The following is a 12,629-nucleotide window of genomic DNA, read 5'->3' as shown; positions in this document are numbered from 1 at the left end:
GCCAGATGACCAATTAAAAGTTTTTTTCAACATTAAAAAATATTTTTGAATGGATTTTTGAGGTGGAGACGTAATTCTATATTTTAAGGTTACTTTTTCCTTTTGAAAGCACATGTCTTGCACTATTTGCAAAGTTCTGAAATACCGAAAGTGCCCTCAACTAACAGGCTGTCAAAATAAGAGTGACCCTTCCCCCGGAGGCAAAACGCGTCTGCCATTGTCGCGGTCCGATGAATTTGACACCGCAAATCCCCCATGTAACCCGATGAGGTGGACTAAAATAAAAATTTAAAAGGCCCTCCAGTCGCAAAACTATTTCCATCCTGCCCATACCAAATCATCCAGTAGGCATCATGTGAACGCCGCACTTTTGAGATTATCGGCCCGTGAAAACTTACGGCTCAGAATCCGTCACACGCTAGCTCTTCGATTATGACGAGGTTGGATCTCAACCTTCCAAACGAGATAACTTTGGGGTTACTATTCTTCTTTCTGCGAATCAATTTGGGATAAGGTAGAATTAATGCTTCTAAAGCAAACGGATACGGTTTTCTATTCGGTCAGCCTACATATTATAGTAATACGGGTTCGTTAATAAATAAATTTTTTAAATTTAATTTGATCCTAATTTTTAAATAATATAAAATATTTAACTGGGAGATCATGAATATGTAAAAAAATAAAATTTTAAAAAATAAAAATAATAATTATATTAAAAAAACTTTTAAACCGTCAATTACACTTGTTATTGGATGGACCACTTATTTGCCTCCATATTTAAAACTGAGGCTTTATACCCCTTGGACTGCAGGTTGTAGGAATGCGGTCCAGTCCGTAGGAAACAATTTTCTAAAACAAAAAAAGAGATAAAAATTGAGGCAGGACATGGATGCGCTCAGTACGTGCCAGTTGTCACGCGTGTCATGGAATCAGAGCCTTAGTAATTGCCCATTAAATTATTATATAGTTTTATTTGGGATTTCCTTATATTTCTCTCCGATCTCTTTTGTTAGCGGCTATGTCTTACTTATTAAGGTGGATTCCCGTGCTATTTATCGGAAGCCCTAAAATTGGGTCTAAAACATCAAATCATTAAAACGTTCCTGCCATAGTATAACCGTCTCTTCTCAATATAGGACCATTTGGCCCTACAAGACTCAACCCGGTTCTCTTTTCCTTTTCCGTTGTGTGTTTCAAAACTTACGTTTTGCCCTGATTCCGAAGCCCGAGTTCGAAAGGGGTACGGGTGGCCCCTTCAGGTCCTAAAAGACAAGGCCCTGGGATACGGAATGTGGGCCGAGGTTCGGGACAGGGCCATGTCACCAAGCCCCAAGGCCACAATAGGGATGGCCCGTTCTAGCCCGGCCCAACCTTCTTTTTTCTTTGCTTTTTATTTTATTTTTACCTTGTTCGGCCCAGCCCAACTAACCTTGATAAGACTAGGGTCGGGCCTGAGTCAGGGCCTCTTTGGCCCAAATCAAGGTTGGACTGGATCTGAGCCAATTGTAGGGGACCAGAGCCAAGGCTGGCCTGCTGCTACAAATGGGTGTTCATGGTCAAGGAAGATAAAACATAATTAAACAAATATACCTTATTAAGAACTACCATTCAAACCTACCATCCAAAACAGAGAAGCATGGTGGATGCCATGATGGTTTACCACATAACCGTGTTCACAACTAAGCAAATATCCCATATTAAGAACTACCATTCAAATCACCGTCCAAAACAGGGAACATGGTGGATGCTATGATGGTTTACAACATTATTGCGAATAGTGTGAGGCCAACAGTGGTCTATTGTCGACCTATCTGTCCCAATTTGTATGAAAGGGGTATTTCAGTAAATTCCCCAGTATACAGATTCCACTCCACTCCCGGGCCGTTTATTTCTTTTTTTGGACGGGCACTATTATGTCCGCCATTTTGCGTTTTTCCAATTTGATGAATGGTTCCTTTCTCTATTTAATAAAGATTATAAATAGAATAGTAGAGCAACAGGTGGGAACGCGAGCTTTTGAATTCCACGAGCCACTCTGCCATGCCGTGTCCATTTTCCCCAATCAAGTTGACTTAGAGATATAGAGAGAGAGAGAGAGAGAGAAGGTGAGCATTAAGAGGCAGGCACTCCAAAACATCCTCCATAATTTTAACTATCATTCCTTATCTCAATCCGGATAAATATGCCAGCGGTGATTTCGCCCTTTTAACCCTAACCCTAACCCCAATGCCCACCCCCTCCTGTTTTCTATAAATAAAGCCCCTCACGTGTTTCTTTTCCGACCGTTCCCACTTCTCCGCCTCTTCTCTTCTTCCTTGCTTTCACTCCTCGTCTCCTTCTTCCTGCTTGTTATTTCTGGTTTTCTTTATCTAGGAGAGATTTTTTCCCTTGTGTTTCTACGGAGACGGTTGCTTTTTTTCATTTACAGAGAAAGAAAGACTCTTGGTTTTCTTTGTTTCTTGGAGAAGCACAACAGTACTCTTGTTTTTGGGAGAAAAGAAAGATTCACAAACAAAACAATGGCCGGGGGTGGTTTTGTTACCACCGGTGAGGTGAAAAACTATTCGGGAAGAATGACCGTGTTCGTCCTCTTCACCTGTGTCGTTGCCGCCACAGGTGGTCTCATTTTCGGCTATGATATTGGAATTTCAGGTACTGATCCCATGATCTCAACTCATTTTCCTTTCATTTCTACACCTATAATGGCTTCTCTATTTTCTCTAGTTTGCTCCCTGTAAATGCCTTTTTCTCGCTCTTTTAACCCCTTCATGGCTTGTCTAACTTTCATTTTCTCTATCTTAATTTTTTTCCCCTTTGCTTTATTTGCAGGTGGAGTTACTTCCATGGATCCTTTTCTGAAGAAGTTTTTCCCTTCTGTTTATAATAAGATGCAGAGAGATAAGGATTCTGGAAATCAGTACTGTAAATTTGACAGTCAGTTACTGACTACCTTCACGTCTTCTCTGTATGTTGCTGGTTTGATCGCCTCTTTCTTTGCATCGTGGGTCACTCGCAGGTTTGGTCGGAAGCCTTCGATGCTCTTCGGTGGCGTTACGTTTTTGGCAGGAGCCGCCATTAATGGCGCAGCTAAAGATGTAGCCATGCTTATCATAGGCCGCATCCTTCTTGGTATCGGAGTCGGATTTGCGAATCAGGTCAGCTCGTTCTCTCTAAATTTGCATTCACTTGATTTGCATCAATGTTTTGAAACAATCTGTCCAGTTTCTCAACTCTGTCATGTCGATTTGTTCAGTAGACAGTACTTGAGAGTTTTAATGTAATGGTGTTTTATTTGCATGAATTTTTTTTCTCCTTAATTGATTTGAGATCTTAGATCATCATTACATGGAATTTAATATCTATTTCCTCGACGTTATTTTTCTTTCTTGTTCCCACGTTCTTTGGGTTTGCTTTTCTACAATTTGGGCTAATTTTCATTTAGTGTTCTTACCATTATAGCTTTTGAAATCTTAGATCTGAAAACAATGAACAGTTCTCTTTCTCTCTCTTCCCTTCCGAAGACTTCCCAAGTTTTTGCACGAAATCTGTTCACTTTCCTGCCATTGTTATATATTTTCTGCTTTATTTATTAGTTAATATCCATGTATTTGTCATATTTCAAAGCCACTGTAATCGAAGTACACGTTTTATTTGTGCCTCTTAAATATATGATTTCAGGTTGTCTGTAATGTCTTATATGCCCTGTCAGAAATCGTGTTCCTCCCCAAGCTTTTTCAGATCTAACTCTACGGATCTGATTCAATGTCACTTTTCCATCATACATGTCTCTTTGAAAGCAGAACTATTTTTCGTTCTTTTGTTTAAGATATTTATATGCGTACCCCTTTTTTGTGGCCTCTTGCATATTAATGTTCACAGTGGTATTACTTTCCATGTAGTATGCAGCGTTATCTGACTCTTCGTTTACATGAGGTATCATCGTTTTGAAATTTTTTATGTTGTATGTTTAAATACAAAAAAATGGTCCTCATTTTCTCGAAATGTGACAAAAGTTGGCTCGAGTTTCTACTGAATGGCGTGGATAACCAAGTGGCGCCATGTTTTATGTGACGACTTCGTTTTACTTTTCGTTTTCTTCCGTCTTTCCTGTAATTTTTTAGGCAAAAAAAATTTCTGTAATTTCCAGTTTTAAACGACTAGGCCAATTTGACAGGATACTAAATTATTTTAATTTTTGGATTCTTTAATAATCTAATTTTGATGAAAACAACGGGAAATTCCCGTCATTTATTGTAGTCAAATCGCTTCGCCTCTCACATTTTAATTTCTTTCATCTTTATTTTTTTAGAAATTTATCAAAATGAAGGACTAAGCATTTAATATTTGGCCTATTTTAAATAAAAGGTGTAAAATTGTTCTTATGAATAATTTGACATATTTCCCACATTTTTTCGTAACTTCATTTATAGAGAAGATAGATGGCTGGTCTCAAGATATTGAAAATTTATTTTCACAATTAAAGTTACGAAATGATGGAGATCAATACACTTTCCGATATTTAATGAACATCGAATAATTTGTTAATAGAACCCATTTTATTTTAGGTCTTAGAAAACGTTTTTTTTTAACTTTTAAGAAGCTTTTTTTATCCATGGATGTTGAGATAAGACGACGGGGTGTATTTTGAAGTGAAGCCTTTTTCAAATTTCTATAAAATACTTCAAATTTTTTGGGATTATATATTTTCTTTTGACACAGGGAGCTTACAATTATTTATAACCATGAACCATGATGTAAAATATGATAGCTTGGATGCATTATAAAGTTTTAAATTTTTTTTTTTCAATTTTGACCTTGGTAAATAGAATAAGTGCGACGCCCTTATATCAAAAATAATGATCTCATAATACTTTTTCAAAATGTATTTGTGGCCTAATTTTGCAACCAAACCAAACCCTAGTGACCACGTGGTTAAAGAAAAGAGCCTATTTTGACACCACGTATGTCTCCCGTAAAAGAAAAGAGCGACCTTACAGTATATCTGAATACAAAGTCTATTTTGGGAAGGGAGGTGGTAGCACCCCCTAACCCTACGCACGACGTCGTGCTTTTTATTCTTACCGACACCACCCCATTAGCACCTTTAAAAACTAACTCTTAAAATTATTTTAAAAAAGTGGTATCGTCTATTTTTCCCAACTAAATTATCAAAAACCGAAAAAAAAAAAAAATTTATTAAGCCCATATGTTTGCCAGAAATTTTTTTTACTAAGCCCATATGTTTGCCAGGTTGGTGGAACAGCCACTGTTTGTTCCATTGAATTTTTCTTACACTGGTGTCTGGTCCGTAAAATTGCCTTGCACAATTCTCTGTAGACAGAAGTCGACACATTACCTGACTTTAAACCCACTTCTCTTCCTAAAAAGCCCCTGTTTTGACCTTGAGTTTCTTCTCTTACCCCTGCCCTCTGTTTTCCAGAGTCTAAATTCTTAAAACAGATTAGATATCAGACAAATCATTTTAATTTTAGTTTTGCTTTCTTTTGTACATTTCTCTATGGAGTCCTAATCTAGATTGACTTGAATTCCCATCTCAACTCTGTTCCATGGAAAATTTTACAGTCCGTTCCCCTGTACCTTTCGGAGATGGCGCCCGCGAAGCTTCGGGGTGGCTTAAACATTGGATTCCAGCTCTTTATCACAATCGGCATCCTGGCTGCCAACCTTGTGAACTACGGCACTGCCAAGATCAAGGGTGGGTGGGGGTGGCGTGTGTCTCTTGCGCTTGCTGCTGTCCCGGCTGCCATCATCACCATTGGATCCCTTTTCCTTCCAGACACCCCCAACTCCCTCATCGAGCGTGGCCGCCCTGACCAGGCCCATGCCATGCTCAAGCGCATTCGTGGCGCTGATGATGTTAAAGAGGAGTTTCAGGACCTCATTGATGCTAGCGAGGCCTCAAAGAAAGTGGAGAACCCGTGGCGTAACATTGTTCGGAGGAAGTACAGACCTCAGCTTGTGATGGCACTTGCAATTCCATTCTTCCAGCAGTTGACTGGGATTAATGTGATCATGTTTTATGCACCTGTTCTTTTTAAGACAATTGGGTTCGGTAGCAATGCATCACTGATGTCTGCAGTGATTACCGGTGTGGTTAATGTGGTCGCTACATTTGTGTCCATCTTTACAGTGGATAGGTATGGGAGGAGATTCTTGTTTCTGGAGGGTGGGATTCAGATGTTCATTTCCCAGGTAAGATTTCTTTGTTTTGGACTTTTGTTTTATTCATTCTATTGCTAATGTTTTTCTTGGGTTAATTAGCTTTGCCTCTCTGTCCCTATCACTATTGGCATGATATCAATGATTCTCACTTTTGTGTCTTTTTAACGAATTGGAGGTCTCTTTTCAACCTTTTGATAACTGAAAAAAGATTATTTATTTGTTGTCAGATCATCAGGCGCTGCTTTCTATATATAACTCTTTTTTTTTTCTCATCTCTAGACGTTATCTATGTTAGTGTTTGCAAAAATAGGCGAGTCGGCTCAACCCTCCCGAGGTACTCTACCTGGGGTAAGTTTGGTTAAGCCTGGTTTTGTTGGTCAAGATTGGGATCTGTAAAAAATTTAAAAAAATTATTAAAAAATCTAAAAAAATAAAACATTATGCCTAATGTGCTTTTTAAAGTTTTCTACCATTTTTACAATTAGTGGAAAATGTTGTGGCTATGAATACTTATTTTTTATATATTTTTCTTATTTTGTATTTAATTTTACTTTAAATGTATTTTTTCATCTTTTTTTAGACTTTTTTTTATATGTTTTCTAAACACTTTTTAGCTTAGCCTGTACCTACCCAACTGAAAAAAGATTATTTATTTGTTGTCAGATCATCAGGCGCTGCTTTTTGCATTTTCTTATATATAACTCTTTTTTTTTTCTCATCTCTAGACGCTATCTAGGTTAGTGTTTGCAAAAATAGGCGAGTCGGCTCAACCCATCCGAGGTACTCTACTTGGGGTAGGTTTGGTTAAGCCTGGTTTTGTTGGTCAAGATTGGGATCTTTAAAAAATTTAAGAAAATTATTAAAAAATCTAAAAAAATAAAACATGCCTAATGTGTTTTTTAAAGTTTTCTACCATTTTTACAATTAGTGGAAAGTGTTGTGGCTATGAATACTTATTTTTTATATATTTTTCTTATTTAGTATTTAATTTTACTTTAAATGTATTTTTTCATCTTTTTTTAGACTTTTTTTTATATGTTTTCTAAACACTTTTTAGCTTAGCCCTACCTACTCAACCCAGTCCGGGTAACTCCACTGGCCTCTGCCTGAGTCTTGGCTTCGTACACCATTCATTTTCTGGAAGCGTGGGATTTTTGAAAAGATAAGGGGGGGATTTTTGGAAAGATCTTTCCTTGCTAGAATGTTTAGGGTCTTTTTGGATATTAAATGTTCATAGTGGTTGCGTCGTTTTCGTTTCTGGAAATCTTTTTAGTCGCTGACGTTAACGGCAAGAGACAATAATACCTTGGCTGGCCTTCTTTTTCACATGAGCTGGTATCGTTATGTCCTTTTCATTCCCCTTTCTTCAGTAAATAGACAAACCATCGTTTTTTATTCATATTCTTTTGTTTTTTAATCCATTTATTTTGTAGCAGGAATCATGTTCCTTTGCTTCTTAGGTAACTTGTATTCATTTTGGTATTTCAATTGCGATGGGTCCCATGACCATTGAGAGCTCATTCCTAAATTTTTAGGTAGTTTGGTGGAGATGGTCTTTTTTTTTTGTTTTGGTATGTAGATGGGAACCTTTATTCGAGATAGAAATTATGAGATCTTCTATTCATGATAGAAATAGAACTCAAGATGTTATTTATTGCGACCCACCTTATCATCGAGCTTTGAGCTTATTTCTAAGTTTTTATATTTTTATCATCTCAAGAATGTCATATTGCCAAGTGCAATGTATTCCTATTTCTTTGTTAGGAATTTAATTCAATCTAAAGGAGCCCTATTCTTTTTTAGGAATTTAATTTTTATGAACTAAATTTCTGCAATTAAAGACATGTCCACAAATAGAGGTAAATCTCTATTTCCAAGTTGATGGTCGTTCTCATTCAGGTAGAGGATTATTTGCATGCTGTCCTTTATCGGGAAAGAGATTCCATATGGGGACCCCACCTACTCATAGTCTATTGCCTTGATATTTATAAAAGGGGGATTGTAGATTAAACTAGCGCTTAATTTTAGGGATCGGTTTGAATTGTCATCCTTTGGTTTGCTGATTCTTGATTTTAATTTGAGTTTCTACCCAAATTTTCAAACCATCTACTTCTTTTTGAGAAAATGACCTCAATATATTTTAGAACTTTGTGATTGCATAGTATCCTAACTGACCTTAATTTTACCCGAATGAGTCAAATAATGCTTATTTTTAAATTGTTCTATTGACGTAATCGATTGATCAATCCTTGTATGATATTTTCGGTCAAAAGACCCAATCATGTCTCTATTTCATGATGATGAAGAGAGCACGTTCCCATTTATTTTCTCTAATGTTTAACCAATTTAAGCTTCTAATAAATGGCCTTTGTATGGGAATTAACTCCAATTACAATTTTTTTCAAATTTGGTATTGTTTTTGGATTGGGCAAAACTTACACATGGGAATTAACTCCTATCACAATTTTCTTCAGATTAGGTATTGTTTTTGGATTGGGCAAAACTTACACATTCCCTTCATTTATTTATATCTTATTTCACCGTGCCAAAGCCTTGACTGCGTCTTTCCCAAATTCAGTCCGAAATGAAAAACTTTCATAAGATTCCTGAAATTCACTCTATTTCTTGTTCGTCTTCTTCTTCGGTGTTACCAAGTGGATTATAAGAAGGGAAATTTTTCATGCAGTGGGGACTGCATTTCTACATGTGCAGTTCGAGGTATAAAGCATCCATCTTAAAGATGGATGCAAATAGGTGGTCCATCTAAAAACAATTGGTACTAATGATCTACATGTTATCTTAATAGAATTATTATTTATAATTTTTAAAATTTATTTATTTGTTCATATTCATGACCCCTCCATGTTATGTCCTTGAAACTTAAGTCCAAAATTCCATCACAAAAATAGATTTTAAAGAGTTGACTCATTTCTACATGGGCTCGTAGAAACCGTGTCCTCGTCAGAAAACAGGAAGTATTGTTAAACCTCTAACAGTCTACGTAAATGTGTTTTTTATCAATTAGAAAAAGGCTATGATGATGATGATGTGTGTTTTTTATGAAGAACTTCGCTGATTTTTTTCATCTCGTCAGATCATGGGCAAATCTTACACACATGATCTCCAATTGTAAAACTGTAGTGCTTTTGCTCTCCCCCTCTCCCCCTCTCTCTAATTGTGCTTATTGTTGGATTACATACAGGTTCTGATTGGCATCCTCCTCGGTGTAAAATTTGGGCTCTCAGGCACAGGGCACCTCTCCAAAGGATACGCTGACCTAGTTGTATTTTTCATTTGTGTCTATGTCGCTGCCTTTGCTTGGTCATGGGGGCCACTCGGTTGGCTTGTCCCCTCTGAGATCTTCCCCCTTGAGATCCGCTCAGCCGGTCAGAGTATCAACGTCTCCACCAACCTCCTCTTTACGTTTGCCATTGCTCAGGCCTTCCTTGCTATGCTTTGTCACTTAAAATTCGGCCTTTTCTTCTTTTTTGCCGGATGGGTCTTTGTTATGACCACTTTCATCTACTTCTTTTTGCCCGAAACCAAAAATGTTCCCATTGAAGAGATGGCTCTTGTGTGGAGGAAACACTGGTTTTGGAGAAGAATCCTCCCTCACGATGACGATGCCGCCTTTGAAATGGCATCCAATGGACAAGGAAAGGCTGTCTGATCACAAGACTTCTAGGATCATTCTCGTTCTCTCTATAAAATTGGTTTTTCTGGATAGTGTTCTATGTGGGTCTTTAAGATTGTGGGCTGTGTAACTTTTCAGGGTGTGTGGGGAAGGGTTTTTTTTTTTTTTTTTCTTTTCTTTTCTTTATACATTCTGTCTTTGATAAGTATAATATTTTTCGCATGTATGGAATATATGGAAATGTTCATGTGTATATTGGCGATTGCAGTTTTTGGTTTTTATATCCATGTTTCTATTTTATGTGAAGATTTGTCCCGAAGGCATATTGTGTTTCAGGAAAAGAGTCAAAGGTTAATCGGTCAACGCTTAATAATTTGCATTGTTATGTTCTTAGGCTCAATTCCTACTGAGGGTAGGAGCCCTCTGAGTCACCCAAAACCAAAAATGGCACACAGTGTCTTGCTAAAAGGAAGCAATTAGAATCCAATAATTGAGGTTGGGGGACGGGTGGGAGCCCTCTGAGTCACCCAAAACCAAAAATGGCACACAGTGTCCTGCTAAAAGGAAGCAATTAGAATCCAATAATTGAGGTTGGGGGACGGGTGGGGGACATTTATGTTTCTGGCTAACGGAGGCAAGGAAAATTGAGTGAGAAGCAAGAGGGTATTGAATCGAATAATTGTGTTTGAAAACTTGTATAATTCGTTGGTCCATGTGTTCATATTCGTCGTTTCGAATGGGGCCGCTGGCTGCGAACATTATCACATTATGACGAGATTACAAAGCATTCTCCACTTGTCTAGGAAAAAGTACATGGGGTTGGAGAGAGTTACTGTCTTAATTAATGGTATCGTTAGCCCTAACTATTTATCTTCCCCACCCTTCCCTTCCTTATGAGATCAAAATCCATTCTTTACTCGTCCACTAAAAAAAGGCAAGTGAAATGAAGTAGAGCACGGTTTAAATAACGGTCCAAGTAACCCCTTTGGAAAACTAGTATGGATCGGCAGTTCGGCTAAGTGAATTAGCTAATAATTTTTTTTTTTAAAAATAGGGAATATAAAATTGGAAAAATATTAATAAGTAAAGTAGGACCAGTTCTCTGATCGACCGGTTAGTTTTGTAAGAGAACTGGCCAAAACCAGCTGGTTCCCAATATTTAGGTGGAACTGGATTGGCCCTAACCAACGTTTTAAAAAACACCGAGTCGAACCGGACTCGGCCGGTTCGACTCGGAATTCGTGAAAAGGGACCGGATCGGTTGAAAATCGGAAATCGTCCGGTTCTAGAGAGAACCGGACGATTCCGCACAGTGACTCGCCGATTCACTGTACGGAATCGGCGAGTCGGAACAGTGAATCGGCGAGTCCGTACGGTTTTTTTTTTTTTTTTGTAATCCATGATAGATTTTTTTGTAATACTTGATCGATTTTTTTGTAATCCATGATCGAATTGTTTTTGTTTTTTTGTAATCCATGATCGAATTTTTTGGTTTTTTGTAACCCATAATAGAATTTTTTGTAATCCATGATAGAAATGTTTGTTTTCTTTTCTTGTAATCCATGATCGCTTTTTTTGTTTTTTTTTTTTTTTTTGTAACCCATGATAGAATTTTTCGTAATCCATGATCGAATGTTTTGTAATACATGATCGAAATGTTTGTTTTTTTTTGTAATCCATGATCGAAATGTTTGTTTTTTTTTTTGTAATCCATGATTGAATTTTTTGTTTTTTGCTTTTTTTGTAACCCATGATAGAGTTTTTTGTAATCCATGATTGAATTTTTTGTAATCCATGATTGAACTGTTTTTTTCTTTTTTTGTAATCCACGATTGAATTTTTTGTTTTTTTTTGTTTGTTTTTTTTTGTAATCCATGATTGAATTTTATGTAATCCATGATCGAATTTTATGTAATCCATGATCGAATTTTATGTAATCCATGATTGAATTTTTTGAAAATTTGTGATTTTTTTTTTTTAATCCATGATCGAATTTTTTTTTGTAATCCATGATAGAATTTTTTGAAAATTTGTGATTTTTTTTTTAATCCATGATCGATTTTTTTGAAAATTTGTTATTTTTTTTTTTTAATCCATATTATTCAAAGAGAAAATGAGAGAGATGATGATTCTGAGGCCACCCTATCCCAGCCATATTATTCACATCTCGAGTCCTAACAGCAACAGTGTATTGATGAGCACGAAATACTGTAAATTAAATGCTGAATGGCGGTTCATGCAGGGAAAGAACATATCAATATTCGCATATTCATTCAAAAATATGAAAATTCTTAATGGAGTACCCTCATTTTTTATTGAATTCCTAAAAAATAATATTTATAATGAATTTTAATAATTTTTTCGAATTTTTTTTAAGCTTTATTATGACCGATTCACCCGATTTCCGATCCGGATCGCCGATTCACCGATCCGGATCGGTTTTTTGGAAGCCCGATCAGGGTCACCGATCCGTTTTTTAAACCATTGGCCCTAACAATTTTCAATCCAAACCAGCTAGTTTCAATTTGATTGGTGGATTTTTAAAACTTTGGTTACGATTGACAGAAAAACTAAAAATATAAATTTAGGATGACAATATTGTAACTAGTGTTCAAATGAAGGATTGTACTCGGTGAATGCCCAAGTCCGAGTAACTCGGGCCGAGTTGGGCCAAGTACTGTAGCAGAAAAAAAGAGTTTAAAAAATCCCAAAAAATAGAAAATACGTATTTAAAGTAAGATTAAATAAAACACATTTAAATGAAAATAAAAAAGTAATAAAAAATATGATTTTGAAAAATCAATTTGTGATT

At 36.6% G+C, this 12,629-nt stretch overlaps 1 protein-coding gene across 1 annotated transcript; it reads left to right on the top strand.

Moving 5' to 3' along the window:
- The first annotated feature begins 2,493 nt into the window (after positions 1-2,493).
- On the top strand, positions 2,494-10,070 carry LOC18431660 (sugar transport protein MST3-like). Its single transcript, XM_088860142.1, has 4 exons — positions 2,494-2,652; positions 2,830-3,155; positions 5,584-6,213; positions 9,386-10,070. Exons 1-4 carry the CDS (start codon positions 2,520-2,522, stop codon positions 9,851-9,853), a joined length of 1,557 nt encoding a protein of 518 aa, XP_088716268.1. The 5' UTR covers positions 2,494-2,519; the 3' UTR covers positions 9,854-10,070.
- Positions 10,071-12,629: the final 2,559 nt, after the last annotated feature.

This window comes from Amborella trichopoda, chromosome 2 (assembly GCF_054954075.1).
Source record: "Amborella trichopoda isolate Santa Cruz 75 chromosome 2, AtrichopodaSantaCruz75HAP2 v2.0, whole genome shotgun sequence".
Lineage (NCBI taxonomy): Eukaryota > Viridiplantae > Streptophyta > Magnoliopsida > Amborellales > Amborellaceae > Amborella > Amborella trichopoda.
The sequence above is the reverse complement of the archived record's forward strand: the minus strand, read 5'-3'. Positions and strand labels throughout refer to the sequence as shown.